This window comes from Sciurus carolinensis, chromosome 2, assembly GCF_902686445.1.
Source record: "Sciurus carolinensis chromosome 2, mSciCar1.2, whole genome shotgun sequence".
NCBI lineage: Eukaryota > Metazoa > Chordata > Mammalia > Rodentia > Sciuridae > Sciurus > Sciurus carolinensis.
Window position 1 is genome coordinate 94903060 of NC_062214.1, and position 20498 is coordinate 94923557.

Sequence of the window (20498 nt, forward strand, 5' to 3'; positions counted from 1 at the left end):
AAGAAAAAAAAAAGCACTTAATTTCAGGAAGCATAGTTCATATATAATCCCCATGGGAAGAAACAAAGATTTTCCTTAATTTAGCCATATATGTTTATTTCTATATTTAATAATTACATGTGAAGAATATTACCATTATGCAGTGACGGAAGTCCAGGCCCTAAATAATCTAAGATTTCTGAACTACATTTTATGATCCCTGTGACTGCCCAAAAAATAGCAGTAAACTTTTAAATTCTACAAGTAGACAACATTGGCTTTTTTATGGGACCCATTTCAGAGCAAAATAGAGCAATAAAGGGGAGTCTGAGAAGCAATTCAAATAACTAAGCTCTCTGAATAATAAACTGCATAATATATAATCATTCTGGCCTAGAAACATCTAATCTGGAGCAGCAAAGGCTGACCTAGTAATTGATTTAATAGCTATCTTCAAAGATATGAAGGGTTTTACAAGGAAACTTTTTGACTAGTTCTCTCTCCCCTTTGAAAGCCAAAAAAAACAAAGTGATTTAATAAACAGCAAGGCAATTGCAGAATAAACACAAATAACACTGACAGAAACTGCTAGAATAAATTTAATTAGTATATTTGTGTTAGTTGTTTCCTTGGCGATCATTACAGACAAGAGGGACAGCTTAGGTCTGCATGCACACTGCCTGAGAGGTGGGAATGAGAGTGGGGTGACCTGATAAGGATCAATTCTGTGGGAAGAGACACAACCCACATGACTTGCACACACCTTACCTCAATGTCCCGATTAAGTTGCTTCACTATGGCAGTTATGTTTCTGATGTGCTCCTCCAAGAAAAGCCTGGCCAGGCGGTCGCCGCCCCCTTTGTTTTGCATTTTCTGCAAACTACTGACAATATCATCTTTAATTCGGAAGGCATGCTCCACCAGGGCAGCAGTGGTTTTCTCATGGCAGAGGATCCTGTCTTCCAGCTGCTCCACGAGGCTGACTGAGGAGTAGGGTGCCATGGTCAGGGACTGGCTGTGTCGCGGCATGGTTCTCACTCGTCTGCAGAAGGAAACCACAGGATGAGGGTGGCTCATTGGGAAGAAATAATTCTTAAAGCCAGATTCAAGACTTCACAGAGAAAGAAAGACAAATTTTTACCCCTATAAGATTAACAGGGTTTGAGGCAAAGTTTCTGCCCCAGAGTTTCCTCCATGAACCAGGCAGGATCTTGAGATAATTGTACTCATAGAATTATGCGCATGACCTCCAAGGTCAAGAGGCTGGCAGAACCGGGCACAGACCTCTGTCCCCACACAAGCTGTGAAATCAAGATCCAGCTGACTAACAAGATCTTCTGACAGGCTCTCCTCCCCAGCCCTGTCCCTGAAAACAATGGTTACAAAGTCAAATGCCCACAAGGGTCAGGCAAGTGACATAAATGAGTGAAGCACACCATGCATGGTACAAGAGGGAGTGGCAGGGACTTTGGAGAACTGGACAGGGCATTTCCCAGCTAAAGGGAGCCACAATTCTGCTCCTCCTATAAATGATCATCTGGGAATGCAAGTCCATCTTTTCAGATTATCTGGTATTTCAAAAAAAAAAAAAAAGTCAAAAAATTCAGACTTGTATGTGAAATTGCCCTATTTTTAAAAGTTGACAATTCATTTTAAAAGTATTTAAGATCATACAGATCATGAAATGTACTTCCAAGAGTCAATTTTGTCATGTAGGCCCCCAGTTTGAAACTTTTGATTTAAAAAGGTTAACAGGGCCAGGTTCAGTGGCACGCACCTATGACTCAGAAGGCAGGAGGATGTCAAGTTCGAGGGTAGCCTTGGCAACTGAGTGAGACCCTGTCTTAGAGTAAATAATAAAAAATATTGGGGCTATAGTTCAGTGGTACAGCATCCCTAGGCTCAATCCCCAGTACATATTAATTAATTAATTAATTAATTAACAGGAACATTAACCTTAAGCCTCCAAAGTTATAGTTCACTGTTGATAGAAAGTTCAACCCTACTATAGGGCAACTGTGAAATATCCACCTCTTGGGGTCATGGAGTGGTCCATGGTATCCTATAAATTGGAAACCAGGAGAGGGGACACAAGAATACTTCCTTGCCCTTGAACAAAACTATACTTGGATAATATAACAGCCACAAGACTTAATTTATAAAGACCATCACACCCACTAGCAGCCCTCATGGGATTGGCAGAAAGGAAAAGTATACCTTAGATGCATATTTTCCATATATTATACCTTTCCTCGGTGACAAGAGAAGGAAATACAGTGCTCCGTTGGGCCATTTTCTTTTTAATAATTCACATCTGTCGAAAAAACAAGTACTAAATTATTTAACAGTTTATACCTGGAAATTTAAATGACCACAAAGCTTATTATGAAGTTACTAAGTGGCTCACAAATTATGCTGACACACTGATCAGTTATATTATTGAATGGTTGTATCTCATGTGAAATAAACAGTAAATGTTTCCAAATAAGAGAGAAAAGAATTTAGCAAAATCAAAATGCTTCTGAAGTTAATACTACTAAATTTTGCTGAACCGATCAACACAGACTGTCAAATGACATTTCCAGAACTTTCCTAACTCCACACCTACATCTCAAGCTGAAAAAACACTTTTCCAAGCCAGGCACAGTGGTGCACACCTATAATTCCAATAACTGAAGAGTCTGAAGCTGGAGGATGCAAGTTTGAGACCAGCCTCAACAACTTAGCAAGATCCTGTCAAAATAAAAAGATAACAAAGGGGTGGGATATGGTTCAGTGGTAGGCACCCTTGAGTTCAATTCCCAGTACCACAAACAAATAAACAAAAAGCCACTTTTTCAGAAACAAGGCAGTTTCTTTTTTCTTTTTCTTTCTTTTCTTTTCTTTCTTTTTTTTTTTTTTTTTTTTTTTTTTTGTACTGAGGATTGAACCTAAGGGAGCTCTACCACTGGGCTACATCCCCAGCTCTTTTTATTCTGAGACAGGGTCTCACTAAATTGCCAAGACTGTTCTCAAGTTTGCAATTCTCCTGCTTCAGCCTCCTGAGTCACTAGGACTATACTGTGTCTGGCAAGATAATTTCTTTAGTAGATTTTTTTCAATCTTATACTTCTCTGTAGAAATTTACAGGAAACTACCTTAGTAAATTTGATCTCAGTAAGTTCCATGGCAATCAAGAATGCTTGTTTCTAAATCAAAAATAAAACAACTCGTGGTCAATGTCATATGATTTGGGGGAACCTAACTATCTACTAACAAAATGAGAATAATATTCTTAATTAAAGCTTTAAAACGATGTTATAAGATAAAATCATACATATTGCATCTAACACATAAGGAACATTTGATCATCACAACTCATTAGAAAACTAGAGAGTTTTTAAAAGATTTCATTTCTTTGGTTTCTCAGCACTGCTGTTAATTGGCTTAAAACAATGAATGCCTAGTAACTGGGATCTGACTCAGTAATTGTTCTCAGACACTGAATTCAGAAGGCATTTCTGATTGACACCATTGTTTTGGCATCAGCTCTCTGGTGTTTTATTTTTAGAGTTTCAGAATGTGAACATTTTACTTTCATAGACAAAGAACTTCAAAATTTAAACAATTTTCATTTAAGAACAAAAGTAATTCATGCCAAACAAGCTATGATGCCCAAGGAGTTCTTAAGTGTCAAAGATAAGAAATGCTGCCATTTAGACTAAATAAAATTAGATGGATGTGAAAAAATGCTTTCAGAATCACAGAATCATTTGCTTTTAAAGTTGTAAGACACATTAGCTGAAATATTCATCTACAGAGTAGCCCCACTTATGGGGCAGGCACAATGGCACACACCTATAATCCCAGAGGCTGAGCCAGCAGGATCGCAAGCTCCAAGACAGGCTCAGCAACTTAGTGAGGCTATAAACAATTTAGTGAGACCCTGCCTCAAAATAAAAATCAAAAGGGTTGGGGATGTGGCTTAGTGGTTAAGTGTCCCTGGGTTCAATATTCAGTACCCTGGGTTCAATCCCTGGTACAAAAAAAGAAAAAGAAAGAAAGAAACATTTATTAGCGTCTACTAAGTAGCTAAGTAATCTAAATAGGTAAGACAAAAACCCCATCAGGAGGAGGCCAGCTAACACAATCAAAAAGCAGGGAGATAAATAGTAACATGAACAAAATCACACAGGGAGGACAAAAGAGGAGGGGTGCATTTTTCCTGTGTGGCAGCTGGGTCCATGAAGAACTAAGGCCAATGAATGAGCAGGATTTCCAAGAGTAGGGAACACAGAGATGATCCCACAGCTCCTCTCCTAGGCTCCCCAACACTAGCTCTCCTCCTCCACTCTCAGCTAAGGCCAAACCTGTTCTTCCAGCCTCACATCTGGCCATGACTTGCCACAGACACCTGCTCATATTAGCATCCCTCTGCCACCCCATCCACCACTGTGCTTGCGTCAGACCTGTGCTCTGCAGCCATCACAGATTCCTGGGCTCTCTGGAAATGCCTTCCCATCCCTGTAAGAGTCTCCAGGCCCTCAGTTGTAGAAAGTGACTTTTGTGTATTTCTTCAACTCTCTACCTGCGTGTTTTATACTAATTATTGTGCACCATTATTTTCAGTTGTTTAACAGGCTGCCTCTTTTATTAAACTACACACTCCTTAAGGGCACATTTCAAACCTTAATAGACATAGAACTGACCTAAAATACACCACACATGTTTGTTAATGAGCGAATGGCTACTGTTCCTGGATCAGAAATGGCAGCAATAAAGGCATCCCAGAATATGGTTTAGTTAAAAAGTAGAGTTCTTTACAGAGGATGAATTCCAGCAGTTAGGAGCCCAGTAAGGATCTGTGAGTAAACAGAGACTTGCTGTCTGCCCCTGCCCCCCTCTGCCTCCTGGCACACCCTGAAGTTCTTTTCATCCCCTTGGAATTACCTGGCCTGACCTACAGAAGCCCGCCCTGATCAACCTACTGAAAAAGCAGTGTGTACACCACTACTTGTTGGAAACGGGTGTTCAGTAGCAAACCTTCCTGTTACCCAGTGCTATGGCTCTAGCTCTATGGCAGGAAGTTTCATGTGTCACTGCTGTCTACTCAAAATTGCACCTTTCAAGAATGTGGTAAAGATCTGTTCCTTTCTTAGGGCACTTAATTGGTTAGCATCCTGATATTTTGCCAGAACAATGGGATCTATATTGTAGAGGAATAAGTGTCGATAATAAATAAGTCACTGTATTAAATATCTTCTCAAACAGCATTTCCCCAACTTCCCATTTTGAATTCTGGGTTTTGTGCTGAGGTTATCATCTCCTACACATTTATAAATCTGATCACTGATACTGTAAGTGGTCCACAGCCTTATCAAGCAGGTCTGTGTAGTACACTGTGCTGATTGCATCATGTTCACTATTACAATAAATGATTTCCACTTTATGAGTTGGGAGAATTTAGGGGATGAGACAGGTAGGTAAAGCAAAAAGAAAAGAACTGGAAAGCATAAGAAAGGCAAAATCATAATGCCCAAAATATGTAATACATCAACAGAATTTGGAGGCCCACACAACAGTAAAGGAAAATGCTACCATCTAAATCAAAAGAGTTATCTGTGATTATGAGGATTCTGAGAAAAAACGAAAAGAGGCAGTGTGTGTGTGTGTGTGTGTGTGTGTGTGCGCGCGCGCACCTGCACGTGAGTACATACTTATGCATATTTAGTACCTTAATGACAAAGAAGACATTAGTGCCAACTACTATATTTTTATAAGTAAAGTGATACTGGGTAGAAATGCTACAGAAACATTTTAATGTAAAACAAGGTATGAATTTAACCAATTAAAATGACAACTTTTACTGAAAAACTGGATATCATGTAAAAATGTAGTTTTCACTTTACTATTAAAATATAGTGCTGATGTGTTATGCCAAGTGTCAGATTTTTTAAAAATAGGCAAAGAATTTATGAATAAAGTGATTGTAATTTGGTAGTAGTGGGGGAAAGCGCCCATTTCCTTGCAGTCAAAAATAGTGAGAGGAGAGAGGGCGGGAGCAGCTGAAGGTGTGTGCAAGACAAGTGGGAGCCGCTCACTCGGGTCTGGAGGCGAGCTCGCCCGGGCTCCCCGGGTGCTGGCAGGTGAGAGCAAGGTAGCGGAGGGCAAGCTTGGGGAGCCCCCAGGCGCCCTGGGTGGGATCCCGCTGGAGTAGGGCTGGTCACCATAGCTGCTCCTCCCTCTCTCCTCCTGCCCGCTCCTGCCCGCCATCGCTCCCTCCAGCTCTCCTCTTTCTTATTGATTTGCTCCACTCACTTCCGTTTGCCCTCTCCCTTCCTTTAACTTCCCTTTCCCTTCTTTCCACCATCCCTTTTCCTCCTCCTCGCACTCGCATTTTCCATTTCGTAGCTGCAGTCCTGCATAACTTTCAGTTTTGGAAAACTGACAGCGCGCTGGGAAAGGCCCCACGATCTTGGCAGGCTGGCCGTGCGCACTGACCGAAGCTTGCCCTAAGCCAGGCGCTCAAGAAGAGTATTTGGGCGCAGTAGTTTAATTCATTCACGATTATTTGAGAAGGGGCAGCTTTTCTTCTATTCAACAGAAGGAAACTGAGCCAGATAAATGTTCAACATTTATCAGGGAGGAGGAGGACAGAGATTTGAACCCAGGGCCTTGACCTTTTCATCACAGGGAAGCTGTGTGGTCTCTAGGACAGTGTCTGGCCTTGGGCTACTGGATAAGCTTCCAAAAAAGGCTGGTTCCTTCCCTAGCTAATGTCTCTTCATGCACATCTGTCTATTTTTTTTTTAATAAACCTTTATAAGTTAGGTTCTAGGAAACAGTATTCATTGGTATATTTAAAGAAATATTACATTGTTTTCTGTTTGGGGTTAATGAAAAATTGTTAAGTACCTACTAGAACCCCTGGGTGGCCAAATCTGTCTCTCCTGGGTCAAAGGGTGCTGAGGTTACAGCTGGACTGAGGTAACAGTGCTGTTATTTGGTGCTTTGGGAACCAGAGCACATACATGGAAAATAATGATTTGTAACATGTATTTTGTTTGAAGAACTTTGAAACATTTTGAGAAACAAATTTTCTTAAGCTAAAAAATGTATTTTTGTGTATGTGATTAAAAAAGTAATATACTATTAAGATTTGGGTCCTACATAGACACATAAAGAATAAACTGAAAGCTGACACTCAGAAATTGCTGGTGTTGGGGCTGGTGGTATACCTCAGGAGTACAGCATTTGCCTGACATGCCTGAGACTCTGGGTTCAATTCCTAGTAACAAAAAAGAAGAAAAAAGAAATTGCTGATGTTCTAACAATTTACATTTTTTAAAAAATCTCTCAAAGATACATATAATTTTCCTTTTAAAATAATGAATGCATACTTCACACTATGTGTACCCTGCATTTCCTAACTGGTACTATATTATGCACATCTCTCCATGTTGATATAAAAATATATATCACTTTTTTGGGGGGTGCTGGGTAGTGAGCCGAGGAACTTAGGCATGCTAGGCAAGCACTCTACTACTGAGCCACACCCCCAGCCCTATATCACCATTTTTAATTCCTACAAAATAGTCCTGGGAATGAATATATCATAATTATTAGCCAGCTCCTTACTACTGATGAACATTTACACTGAAATACTGTTTATAATCATGATTTAGTTCAGCTTTTTAGTATCTTGTTTTCCTTTCCTTTGTTCTACAGAATGATTCAGGTATATGGAAAATGAATGGGGCAAAGTACAAGCTACATGCAAAATTCAAGTTAAGATGAGACTCTGCTAATGAAATTGGAAGAATCAAGAAGTAATAAAACCAGGTGACCTGTAAAAATTATATGGGAGACTGAAACAAGGCAAACATTCACTCTGGTTCAATATCAGTCTTGGGCTCTGTTCTGTTTGGTAAGAAAGGAGCTATGTTGTCCAGAGCCATATCCCAAACACCAGGCACAGTAGCTGACCAACAGATGTTTGCTGGATGAGTGACTCTCAAGGATACGTGTATGAACTGAAGTAATTTCATAATGCTGGATTTGATCAACTGAATTATATCTTGACTGACAAATAAATGTACAACTAGAAAGGAGATTGGTACCCACATCATGCTAGTAAAAACAATTTTTCTTCTTTTAATTTTTAATTTTTAAAATTTTTAGTTTGAGATAGAGTCTTGTTATACTGCCAGACTAATCTCAAACTCCTTGATATAAATGATCCTCCTGCCTCAGTATCCCAAGTAACTGGACTATGGCAAGCTCTACTCCACTGAGTAATTTGAAGAGATGAAATGTATCAGTGTTTCCAAGAACCTAAGATTCCAGAGCAGCAGGAAGAGAAGTGGACAGCTGTAATCAGTTGCAATTCTAATGCTAAATCACCTAAAATGTAGTTCCATTCACTAGAAATAGAATTGCTATTTTATAATTTAATTTTTAAGTCATTTCACAAATTTCAGATGGATATCTTACTTAAAATATATCAAAAGAATACTGAAAAAAACAACAAGAACTTTAATAAGTTTTTTCCATACCATTGGCTCTATTCTGGCAGTGAAAGCAAATTACAAAATGAATCTAATTTGCCACCAGAAAAAAAAAGTCACAAGAGAAGCCATTTCATTCCACTGGACTGGCAAAAATCAAGTCTGATAAGATTAACTACTGACAAGAATCTACATGGAACAATAGGAACACCAGATGAAAATGAGAATTGGTACCATTACTTGGAAAGCAGTGTTCAGTATCTAGTAAAGCTGAAGATGCAGAAATCTCATGACCCAAAAATTCTACTGCTAGGAACTACTCAAAAAACTGTATAAATGGGTTCATAAGGAGACTTTTACAAGGGTACTAAGGATAGTGTTTAACAATTATTTTATTTTTAATTAACATATATAAATTTTATATAGTAATGTGGTTCAGTGTGATATTTCCATACATGCATATAGTGCTCACTAGTCAAATCCAACCTCCCTTTCCCAATCTGCCCCCTGAGAAAGTGTTATTTCTAAGAGCAAAAAATGAATGTGGGAGCTGGTCACCCATCATTAGGCCACTGGTGAGCACACTAAGATATTCATGCAATGAAAGAATAAACAATATTGAAAATAAACTAATTAGAATTACAAGCTCAGTATGAAAGACTCTAACAAATACATAAAGAGAAAAAAGCAAGATAAAGAAGGGTGTGGACACTATGGTGCCATTTTGATACAGTTTTAATATATATCAAATAGTATGCCATCTCTGTAACATGTAAAGAAGATCAAAATGGAAACCACCAGTTCCAAACCAGGGTCATGTTTTTTTCTGAGTGGGAGCTAGAGGGAGTCAGTATAATATAGGGGGAGTCAAGTAAACTGTTAGATGTTTTACTTCTTACGCTTAATTTTCTACTCTATCATTTAAAAAGAAAGAAAATTACTTTTTCCATTTCCCACTTTAAAAAAAAAAATGACAAAATATGTAAGTTTTTATCACATTATTAGATTTTCCAGGACATGCCCAGGATTCAATCTTGCCCTACACATTCTAAGCCCACAAATGGAATTTCATGGCAATGATAACTAATCTGCACCAAATCTCTACCCTTCAAGCATTTCATCCATACTTAATAATGTGATTTTTTTTTAAATTTCGTTCATTTAAGTTAATTTCCTCAGGGATAAAATTATAAAATGAACATCAATCTCAATAGTCACAAATTAAGAAAATATACCTCAGTAACTTCCAACGGTGGTAAATGCAACATACAAACTTTACTTAACAAAAGTAACAGGTTATATCAAACGGGCACTTACATTAAGAGAAAAAGTGACTAGAAGAAATTTTAAACACATTGTAATAACCTACTTGCACTTGCATTTAACAGAGCTCTGCTGCTGTGAAGAACATAGCTCATGCACAGGTCTGGATGAATGATTTGTACACTTTTCAAGTATTCACTGAATACTACCTTATATGCATACGTACATTAAATTTGTGAAAGATGTAATTGATGATTCCAGATATACTTCATTTTTGTTGCTCTTTTGGAAGAGGTCGTCTAAAGAGAAGAATATGGGGTTCCGGCTCATGAATAATGTAATGAACCCAGCCTAGACTCTTGGACACCAAGTCTCCTCCACTCCTCTTCAGACATTAGATGAGTTTTGGATACTTGTTTGGAAAGTTCTCTGGGTAACATGACATGCCGGTACTCACAGTGCTCGTCAAAGTACTTGTCTGAGTAGTAGATCTGCTTATGGGTCTTACTACGGTGGGCAACAAAGACTTACTTTGGTGGAAACCAAAGATTGTAAGAACTGGCCAAGCAGAAAGCACATCCGTTTCAAACCAAGGCAACAACTCAACAATAATGTGATCTTAACTAGAGGTTGATATTTCTATAAATGGCTACAGGTTAAGTGTCCAGTAATAGAAGAGAAGTTAATTAGAGCATCAATGGCTATTTATCAAAGCCATCCACAGCTATTTATCAAAAGATTATCAATAGCTAATTAAAATTATGGTTATACAGACTATATTATATTATATTATGTTATATTTCCTATAACATAGGAAATATTTATGTGCTAGTTATGTCAAGATTTAAGACAAAAACAAATTAAGTTTACAGTATTATATACAACCATAATCAGGGCCTGGAATCCAGAGCTGTTTCTTGGCATTGCAATTTAGGTGGGACAAATATTTTAACTTATGTGTCTAAAGAATCCTGCAAATTCTCTACCAATACTACCAATGCCACTATTGCCAAATCCCAGTCTTCTTCCTCTTCCCCCTCCTTCTCCACACTGTGAGAAGCCAACCAGATCCTGACCCAGCAGAGGTGGTTGGAGCAGGAGATCCAGGGGCCAGGGCAAGGCAACACTGTCCTGCTGCATACAGGTAAGTTCCAGGGTCTCCCCACTGGCCTCTAAGGTATTGGGTATCCTTATCAAAGGGTCTGTCTTTGGATAATACTAGGCCAATGGCTGATGAAGCCTCCATTCATTTGTTATACCCTGATGCTTTTTCAAACTTACATTACCCACCAAACTCAGAAATCCCTCCATGATCTTGGAAAGGATAGGGCAGGAGTTCCACCCTGGAAATTAATTATAGTAGTATCTTTTTAAATGGTGAAAAGAAGTAAATAAAAATATTAATAGTATCACTGAGTGTATAGAGGCACCATTTGCATGCATATATCAGATAAAACAACCATAATTTACATCTCAACAGATATAGGTTATGGAGGAAAAGACTGTTATTGTATCAAATGTGTAATGTATAGCAAGGAAAAGTTGCCATACATTTTTATTCTGCTTTTCTTTATGTTCAGTACTTTAATAAATGTGCTATTTTCACAATTACAAAAATTTAAATGAGTATTTCTTTCTTTTTTGGGGGGGTACCAGGGATTGACTCAAGGGGTGCTTAACCACTAAGCCACATCCCCAGCCCTTTTTTATATTTTATTTAGAGACAGGGTCTCGCTGAGTTGCTTAGGGCCTCACCTAAGTTGGTGACGCTGGCTTTGAACTCACAATCCTCCTGCTCAGCCTTCCAAGCTGCTGGGATTACAGGTATGCGCTACTTACACCCAGCCTTAAATGGTATTTCTCGAGTAAAAGAATGAACCAATGAACAACAATAAATGCAGAAAGTACTCATTTAATGTCATCAAAACCAAGAAACAAGTCTGATTCTGGATCTGAAAGATCTTATGGTTCAATTAAAACAAATGTACTGTCAATTTTTACTTTTGCCTCATTCCCTTGTGGATATGGTTTGAGCACATAAGGTTTGAGCCTGTCACCCTCAGCAAAGTCATAATTGCAGAATGGATTGTCTGAGGAAGGGAATCAGGCATGTAGCACAGATACAATGGCTTAGGGGTGCCACCAGCACAGCATTCCAAAAGTCTTAGTTCCAGGGAAAATGTGATCCCTCCACAGAGTCCCAAGGCAGATATTCCCAATGTCCTTTGTGAAAATGACCTTGATTCTACTCTGTAAGACTTGCTTTCTTTCCCCTCCACTCTGTTACATTCACAAAGGGAACTCTGTTGGAGATAGAAAGATGAGAAGGGAATGTGTTTGATTCACAAAAATGTATTTCAAAATGCTTAAAACATTTGCAGTGGCCTCCCAGCCTAACTGAAGGGATCCAGTAATACGCAACATACATGTGGCCTCTGTCAGATACAGATGGACTCACAAACCAACCCCTGGCACCCAGGGAGCAATCACTGATGTTGCCTTAAGCCACTCTCCACAGCTTAGAATAATGTTAACATTTCTAGGAGAACCCCGGTAAAAACAGACTGGTTTTTGTTCTCATCTATTAATAACAGCTATTTTGAAATACTATTTAAATCTTCTATTGTTATTTGAACTTTTCACGGATTATGTCTCCCCAAGTGAGCTGCTTCAGGGCATCAGGGACTACATCCTATGTGAGCCGCATCCCTGTGAAGCCCAGCAGAGTGCCTCCTCACAGATGCTCATAAATATGTGCTCATTTGCCTTTTTGTTTTTCTAATTTGGAAAGGCCCATCATTTTAATTATTGAGTGGCTCTGCTCAAATGACATATCGATGGCTGACTCAAGGTGCCCCTCCAGCTGTGAACTTGGCAGACTGCTTGAGGTCACCCTGTAGCGGGCCCAAGCACTCACACGTGCACACACCCACACCAAAAAAGAAATGTCTTAATATTACTTTTATCAACAGCTATATTTGGCAACTTTTCTTTCTAGCATTAGAGAAGACACATTACCAAATGTTAAAAAGGGAATCTGCCAAATGCAATAGCAAGAACAGAAAAAATATTATTCAAAGCCGGCATAAACTCTCTACCTACTGAACTCTACCTACACCCCCAGACGCACCAGGGCTCTCACGGGAGGGGAAAGCACGACTTTGTGTTCTCATGCAGGCAAAATGCTAGCTGTGGCTCTTAGAATCTCTGAGCGAAAGCTAAGGGTGCAGGCTTGGAAGAGGACCTGGCCCCAGCCTGTGCCCTTTTCCTCACATGCAGAGGGAGCCCACATGGGAGACTCTGGGAGACTCTTTTATTTGGAGTAACAACTGGAGCGCGACACATTAATTTTATGACTATTTAGAGAGAGCAGGGGAGGACTCTTGAGCTCTTCCACAGATAATTAAAAATGCAAAAAAAAAAAAAAAAAAAGATATCTGAACTAAACAAAAAACAAGCTGAAGACACCAGGGGTTTCTGAATAACATCTTCCCAGTTAAACAATTTTAAGAATTCCATAATGCAAAAGCAACCCCCACACATTCTCTCCCACACAAACACACTCTTTATTGAAGCCACTCTGAGCAGCAGCAGCAGGATCTCTGCCTTTACCTCTGCGGTTCCTTGTCCAGGGAGGACGTCATCTCCACAGAAGCATTGCGGGTGGCAGAGCCCACTACCAGTCAGCAAGGCAGACACACCCTGAGGAGGGAAGTCTACAGTTCCCCACAACCTCAACCACTCGCCATCCTCACATCTGATTCTTGACTTCAAGAACAAATGTTGCTTGCAGAGACTGAAAGATTCAGGCCTTTTGATGCTTGTCAAACAGCACATTCCTAGTAAGTTTCCTGGTGTTCCAGAAAGAGGTGATTATTTCCAAAACAACCATTTTATTATCATCAATAGCCACATCTTTAAAATAGTAAAGGGGTTGGCTGGTGCACTTGCTTAGCATGCTCAAAGACCAGGGTTAATCCCCTGCACTGTAAAAACTAAATAAAATACCAAGAACCACTGAGCCATAGAGAGGAATCAACAAAAGACAACTGAATAGTAGAACACACACACACACACACACACACACACACAATCAAGTTTCCTATTTTTTTTTTCAAAAAATACCTGCTTTTATATTAAAAATTCATGGAACATAAAACCACATCTAATCAGACAAAAAAATGAAATTATATTCATTTTTTAGAGAGGGAGGAAACAGAAGCGCTATTGACAGGAAGGAACAGGGAGGGAGAGTGAAATAAGGAAGAAGAGGGAGTGAGCAAGGGGAGGGCTGAGGAGAAGAGGCAGCACTGAGGGAGCCCGAGGAGGCAGAGCAGGAGGCCAGACAATGCAAGGAACAGGTGGCTGGGCTCCAAAGGGAGGAAGCCGGAGAAACTACTCCTCTCACATTCAGCTGCTCATTTGGGGTGTGAAGAACTAGATGGGCCATTTTTAATATGCTCTGCCAGGTTTCTCTACTCATTCTCTTAATCAAATGTGCTCTTTCTTCGTCTCAACATAAACACAAAATTAAGACGTCATCAGGGAAAATCATTTATTCCACTTACAACATGGAAATACCTTCCCAAAATTTCCACCACTTTCCTAAAAGATCCTGGTTTGAACCAATGCTCATCTGACTCCAAGGGTAGGCCCGGGTCTCACATCCTCCACCAGGGACTGGGTGGTAGCAGACAGCTCTGTGGTCATTCTGTGCGCTCGCTTCATGATTTAACTAAACACTTTAGTCCAGTCAACACTCACTGACACTCTGAACAAGACACAGACCCGGCACTACAAGAGCTTCAACTCAACAGGGAAATAGCACTAGCAGACCACCAAGCAAGACTGGTACGAACCAGGTGAGGCCATGGGACAGAAGGCTGGATCAGCTGGAACTGGGCATCAGGAAAAGCATTTGAGAAGCAGGCACTTGAGTCGGATATTCCAAAGGGCCAGCTAAGTGAACTTGGGGCAGCAAGAGGAAGGGTGAGGAGGGGACAAAGCAGAGGAAATACTGACTAGTGGAAATCAGCAAGTAAAGAGTGGGAGATAAGGCTGGAGAGTTGAGTGTGGTCAGTGTGCAGAGGCCTTCACTCCACAATTGCTAGAAACAGGAAAGACAGCAGGAAGAGAAGGAAGAAACAAGTTGAGGGAGACTGTACCTCGACACTAGATGACAACTGGACATGGGAGAGGAAAGAAGAGCAGAAAGTCAGCATAACCGCAAGGGAGAAGGATGGCAGCTTTAAACCATCAGCAAGTGCACTGGGAGGGGCACCACAGGGTCACTCAGGAGAACACACAGGCATGCACAAGTCAGTGGCACCCTACAGCCAGGTGCAGTAGCACATGCCTATAATCCCAGTGACTTGGGAGGCTGAGGCAGGAGGATCAAAAGTTTGAGGCCAGCCTCGGCAATGTAGTAAGACCCTGTCTCAAAATAAAAAATAAAAAGGACTGGGAATATAGGCCAGTGGTAGAGCACCCCTGAGTTCAACCCCTAATACCTCAAAAAAAAAAAGGCAGGGCATCCTACAAAATAACCAGCTTGTACCCTTCAAAGGTGTCAATGTCAGAAGAAACAGAACAACTAGGGAAATGGCCTAGATTAAAGGAAACAAGAGAGCGATAACAACTAATGCATCAAGGATCCTGGATTGGCTCCTGGACAGAAACTTTTTGATTCTGGTTTTGGTTTTCAGTTTTGAGATCTTTTTTCCTCTCTTTTTGTATAAAGGATGTTATTAGGACAATTGGTGACACCTGAGTAAGGTCTGTAGCTTAGATAACAGTACCAAATCAATGTTAGTTTCCTGATTTTGACACTTGTTATGCAAGAAATGTCCTTTTTAAGAAGAAAATATGCCCTTATGTATTTAGGAGGATAAAGGTATATCATGTCTACATTACTCTGAAATGATTCAGGGAAAAATTACAACATATGTATGTGTGTATATGTACACATATGTGTATGTATACAGATTCAGAGAATGACAGAATGTGCTAGACTAAGAAAGATTAAGCAAGTGTAGTCCAAAGCTAATATTTATAGAATTGGGTTGAAAGATATATCAGAACTACTTAAATTATTCTTGAAATTTCCTATAAATCTAAACTTTTTTTTCAAAAAAAAAAAAACAAGAAAGAGAAGAAAATGCTTTTACAGAACCAGAATGACAAAACAGTCAGGCTTTCTGGTATTAAATTCTGAACGGAAGCTGGGAGAAGGGGCAGGGGGCTGAGCAAATCAGGGCTGAAAGCTGGGCTCTAAGGTCACACTGAAGCCAGAGCTCCTTTCCCAGACCTGCTCCCCAAAAGGACTGCCTCCCTTCACTTATTCTGTGTCCCCTCTACTCCAGTCTCCTCACCTATATGACAGGACTAAGAAGAGCTGGCCACACACAGAGGAATGAAGCATGAAAGGGTTAACAGGGATGGACCATGCTCCCAGGTCAGCACAGGGAAAGCGCCCACTCTTCTTGGCTGTCGGGCTTGGAGTGAGGTTGAGCTGGGAGGGAGGAGGCCAGGAAAGGAAGAGGAACAGACCGGGACAGAGTCTCACAGAACCCCACTCCTAGAGGTCAGAAGAGGAAAGGAACCAAGGAGATCTGAGCGGAACCTGGAGAGCCAGTGCCTTAGAGACAGGAAAAAGCAGCACAGAAGGAGGGCTGACCCTGGCAGCAGATGCAGGGGAGCAGGGCACCATCCAGGAGCAGTGGACAGCACAGGCTCAGATCTGCTGCCAAAACACCACCACAGGAGCCCTTCAGGGAGGTAGATTCAACAGAAAGTAAGAGAGATGCCAGCAGAGACGAGTGGGCAAAAGAGAGAAACTTGAAGAGGGTTGAATAGAGCAACAGATTAGAGGACTGTGCTGCCCTACATGCCCGTGAAGAGTCCCATGTGACTACTCGAATTGTGTGGGGCAAGGGTGCTGGGGATCAAACACAGGGCCTCATGCACCCCAAACATGTGATCTACCAGTTAGCCCTACTCTCAGCCCTGGGAATGCAAATTATTCTTAAATTAACCTAAATTACAAAGCAGTACCTCAGTTCACTAGACTCATTTTGCAAGTTCAGTCGTCACATGTGGCTAGTAACTACCATGTGGGACAATCCAATAGTTTCCCTCACCACTGAAAGTTCTATTGAACAGAGTGGGGACTCCAGCAGGATTTCTTATGAGAGAGATGTCCTGAATACATGGTGTAGTGAGGGCTGGGGCAGAGGAAGGAGGGACCGAAAAAATGGAGAAAGAGAACAAAAACTGGGGGAAATTCCCAAAGGAGGCAAGAAAGAAGGAACAAAGTCCAGAGAATGGACAGTGTGGCATATGTGGGTTAATCTTAGTGAAGGGACTGTCAGACATTTTCTCCCATTGAGAAAGAGAAGATAAAGGACAGGAAGAAGCAGAGAAAAAAGTCTGGAAGTAGTGAGGAGCGTGCTGTAGGAATTTATATTGAAGTACAGACAGTAAACTAGAATGTGGATCCTTAATTTTAACAATAAAAGGGGGCTACTTCTGGAAAGGAAAGTATCTGAAAGTTTGAGTAATGAAAAGATGTAGCATTCAACCTCTAAACAGATACAGAGTTAATAAATGGTGGATTTTTTGTTTTGTTTTGCTTTTGTCCATAGAAAAGCAAGACCTCAGTGAAATTAGAACCAGCATAAATTTGCAATGGTGACCAGTCTGAAGGTCTTTGCAATTTTCTCCTGGATAGCTTGGCAGGATGGGAGAAGAAAATATAGATGATGAGGGTGATTCTGGATTGAGGACTATATATATGAGAAGCCCAAAATGTTAAGACAAAGGATTCCAGATTCCAGGTGGAACTGAAATGGCTGGTTACCTACACATTCCAAGTGAAAAAATGGAGCCATAAGGGGCTGAAGCATTGGAACAGCAAGTGATTTAGGGACCAGAATCCTAAGTGATGGTTAAAATCGGGCACAATAGGGGGCAGAAGTCCAAGTTCTAGCTCTTGAAGACAGAAAAATTCCCAAGACTAAATAGGTCCAAGATATTAGCTGTTGAAGTAGAATGAAAACTGAAGCCACAGAAGTTAACATTGAAGAACTTCAAGGTCAATGAATTAAGAGCCTCAACATATCTGCAAAGTCCCTAGCGCGAGACAAGACAGAGAAGAGAAAGAAGCTGACTGCTCAATCTGTTTATTACTTTTTTTGTAGTATCAAGGGAAGTGATTCTCAAACCTGAGTGAATATCAGAATCATCCAGGAAACTCTGTTTTCTCTCTCCCTCCCCTGTCACTTCTCCTTCTTTTTGGGTTTGTTTTTAAAATAAGGATCTTTTAGGTCTCACCCACCTCAAGATTCTAATTTGGTATATTTGAGAGAGTCTGACAAGCCATGCTTTTCAAAATGTTCCAGGTAATTCTGAGGAGCCACCAAATTTAAGATAAGAAGGAAGACAGAAGATAAGAAAGAAAGTACAGGAACAAGCAGACAGAACTACTTTCTAAGACAAGACCTGGCTGGGAATGGGTTAATGGTTTGGAGGTGACTCTAAGGAGCAAGGGGAAGAGCATCCCCTTCTGGCACAATGGGAGAGGACAGCAGAGAGGATTCTGAGCGAAGTTTTCACTCAGGTTCTGATGTGAGGGGAGAGAAGATGGGCTTGGCAAGAAAATACAGAAGTATGGTTGCAGGGTGCAAGAAAGAAGACACTGACAGGCAGGTCGGAACAATGCAGGTTAATGCCCTGCAGAGAGAGGTGGCAGATCCATTTGCTATGAGGGTTCCAAGCACAATGAGGTATGTTTCATTAAAGAGTTTGTAGGGCGTAGTGGTTAAATTTCTGAACAGTAAGGATTTTACTATCTGTATGCCATCAGATTTCTAACACAAAAACCATTAAAGATTATTAAGCCCTCAGGTAAACCAGCTTTCAGAAACTTATTCATTAACATTGACAACTTTTTCTTCCTAATTCATATTTTTATATAGATGAAATCAGATTCAAATGAATATCAAGGGCATCCTTGAAGCAGAAAGTCAAAAGGGGCATCCCAAGGGATATGTCAGAGGAATCCGGAACACTTCTTTCCTTCTCAGTGGAAGAGGGAGGTTTATGGATGGAGAATATGGAAAGGGGCCTGAGTATCTTTTTTTAGTACTATCTAGTGCTAAAAGTAAACGAAGTACCACAGCCTATTTGTCACCCCCCTACATACACATACACACTCATGACAGATACAATGCACAAATCCTGGGAATGGTTCTCACTAAAGAACATACCTATACTCACGGACCTTTTACCAAAAGAATAAACTGCAAATATTTGTCCCTGCTTCTGAGAGTTACACCTCTGTGGGTTCAAATAAGTTTAGCGTTGTTCTGATTATTCCTATGAAATAATTTCTAACATGAAGAACAGACTTTAAGCTGAGGGTGTGCGCGTGCGCACTCTCACACACGCACACACACAAAACCTCAAGCACATTGAAGAAATGACTCACTTAATTTGCTGCTGCCTGCCACTACTGGGTTTTGATTTTACCTGTTCAAATACAAAGTTTTCTATTAGATCAACTACAGGAAAGAAGTACTCCGGGAGCATTAATCCTGATTTTGTTCACTACATTAAGGCAGCTTAGGGGGTTTTAACCTGTGATTTTAGGAAGCCACTCTAGACCATCAACTGCTCTCTCCATAACTAACCTTCCTTTAAGCAGTAACATTTCTTGCCGTTTTGGGAATCAATGAACAGAAACCCCCGGTTAAATTAACATGTTAATCCTTGTATATCCAGTACCTGCAAAACCATACTTTGGGACCCTTTCTCAGCTCACAGTACAATGGTACAACAGCCCTGTGAAACTGCAAAGAACCTAAGCCCCTCCTTTCAAAGATGAGAAAAAGAAAAGCAGCGAGGGAGCAAAATGATTAACCTGCCCAAGGTCACTCAGCTCTGAGTAGTGGGACAGCCGACTCGCCCCTACCCGTGGCAATCTGTGCACCATGCCAGCTCCCCCCAACAGCCCCTACGGGCGTCTGCTGGTTTGCTAGCATGCAGCCCCCGCGAAAATGCAATGCCAGTTGCGCTCTATGCCCAACTTCATCCCTTCGCGTCAGCATGCAGTTAACCCTCTCGCCCGCAGCGTGTCACATGGGCCACGCGCAGCTCCCTTTCTCCCCCTCGCCTGTCTACTAAGCTGCAGCCCCAAGGTCAACGGCTGTCCCGGGTAGAGCCCGCTGCCGGGACGGAGGATGGCCGGCCGAGGGCCCGGGGCGCGGCACTCACCGGCGCGGGGGGCGGGCGCGCCGCGGCTGCCCATGTCCTCGCCGGTGCGGCTGGGTGCGGCGGCCGCTGGCGCGGGCTGTGCAGGGCGCCCGGCTGCGGGCCCGCGCCGCGGGGAGCGCCGTCCAATCAGCGCGCGCCTGCCGCCTGGCCCCGCGCGCGGCCCGGCCGGGTTCGCGGCTCCCGGGGGGCGCGAGCCGCCGCGCGCAGCCCGAGCCGCTTCCGGGCGCGTTGCCTGGACGCGGTTGCCGTGGCAGCCCGAGCTGGAGGCTTTCCCCGCGCACCCGCGCCCAGCCCCGCGGCGCCGCCCCTCCTCCCTCCTCCTTCCCACACCCAAAATAGCCTCTCCTCGTCTCTGCTGTTTCCCACAGAGCTCGCATCCCAGCGCCTCGGAGTTGGCGGGCGGGGATTTCGCTTATTGGAAAATAAATCCTGTTGTAGGGCTGGTTGACTTGAAGGCAGAGGTAGGTGTTGAAATGGTGTCTGATTAAGATAATAGCC

The 20498-nt window shown here is 41.7% G+C and overlaps 1 protein-coding gene and 1 pseudogene across 2 annotated transcripts in view; both read right to left on the bottom strand.

Moving 5' to 3' along the window:
- The window catches only part of Fam81a (family with sequence similarity 81 member A), a 58388-nt gene extending 38163 nt beyond the window's left edge, over nucleotides 1-20225 (bottom strand). Inside the window, exons 1-3 of one of the 2 annotated variants that reach the window (XM_047542554.1) lie at nucleotides 20001-20225; nucleotides 2226-2293; nucleotides 748-1021 (exon numbers count right to left, since the gene is read on the bottom strand). In XM_047542554.1, the coding sequence (XP_047398510.1) occupies nucleotides 748-1021; nucleotides 2226-2272 (321 nt within the window). In that variant the 5' untranslated portion in view covers nucleotides 2273-2293; nucleotides 20001-20225. Of the gene's footprint in view, nucleotides 1-747; nucleotides 1022-2196; nucleotides 2294-20000 lie in introns of those variants that run through there. The other variant, XM_047542556.1, reaches the window with a different exon arrangement.
- On the bottom strand, nucleotides 9997-13372 carry LOC124976371 (cyclin-dependent kinases regulatory subunit 2-like; annotated as a pseudogene).
- Nucleotides 20226-20498: the final 273 nt, after the last annotated feature.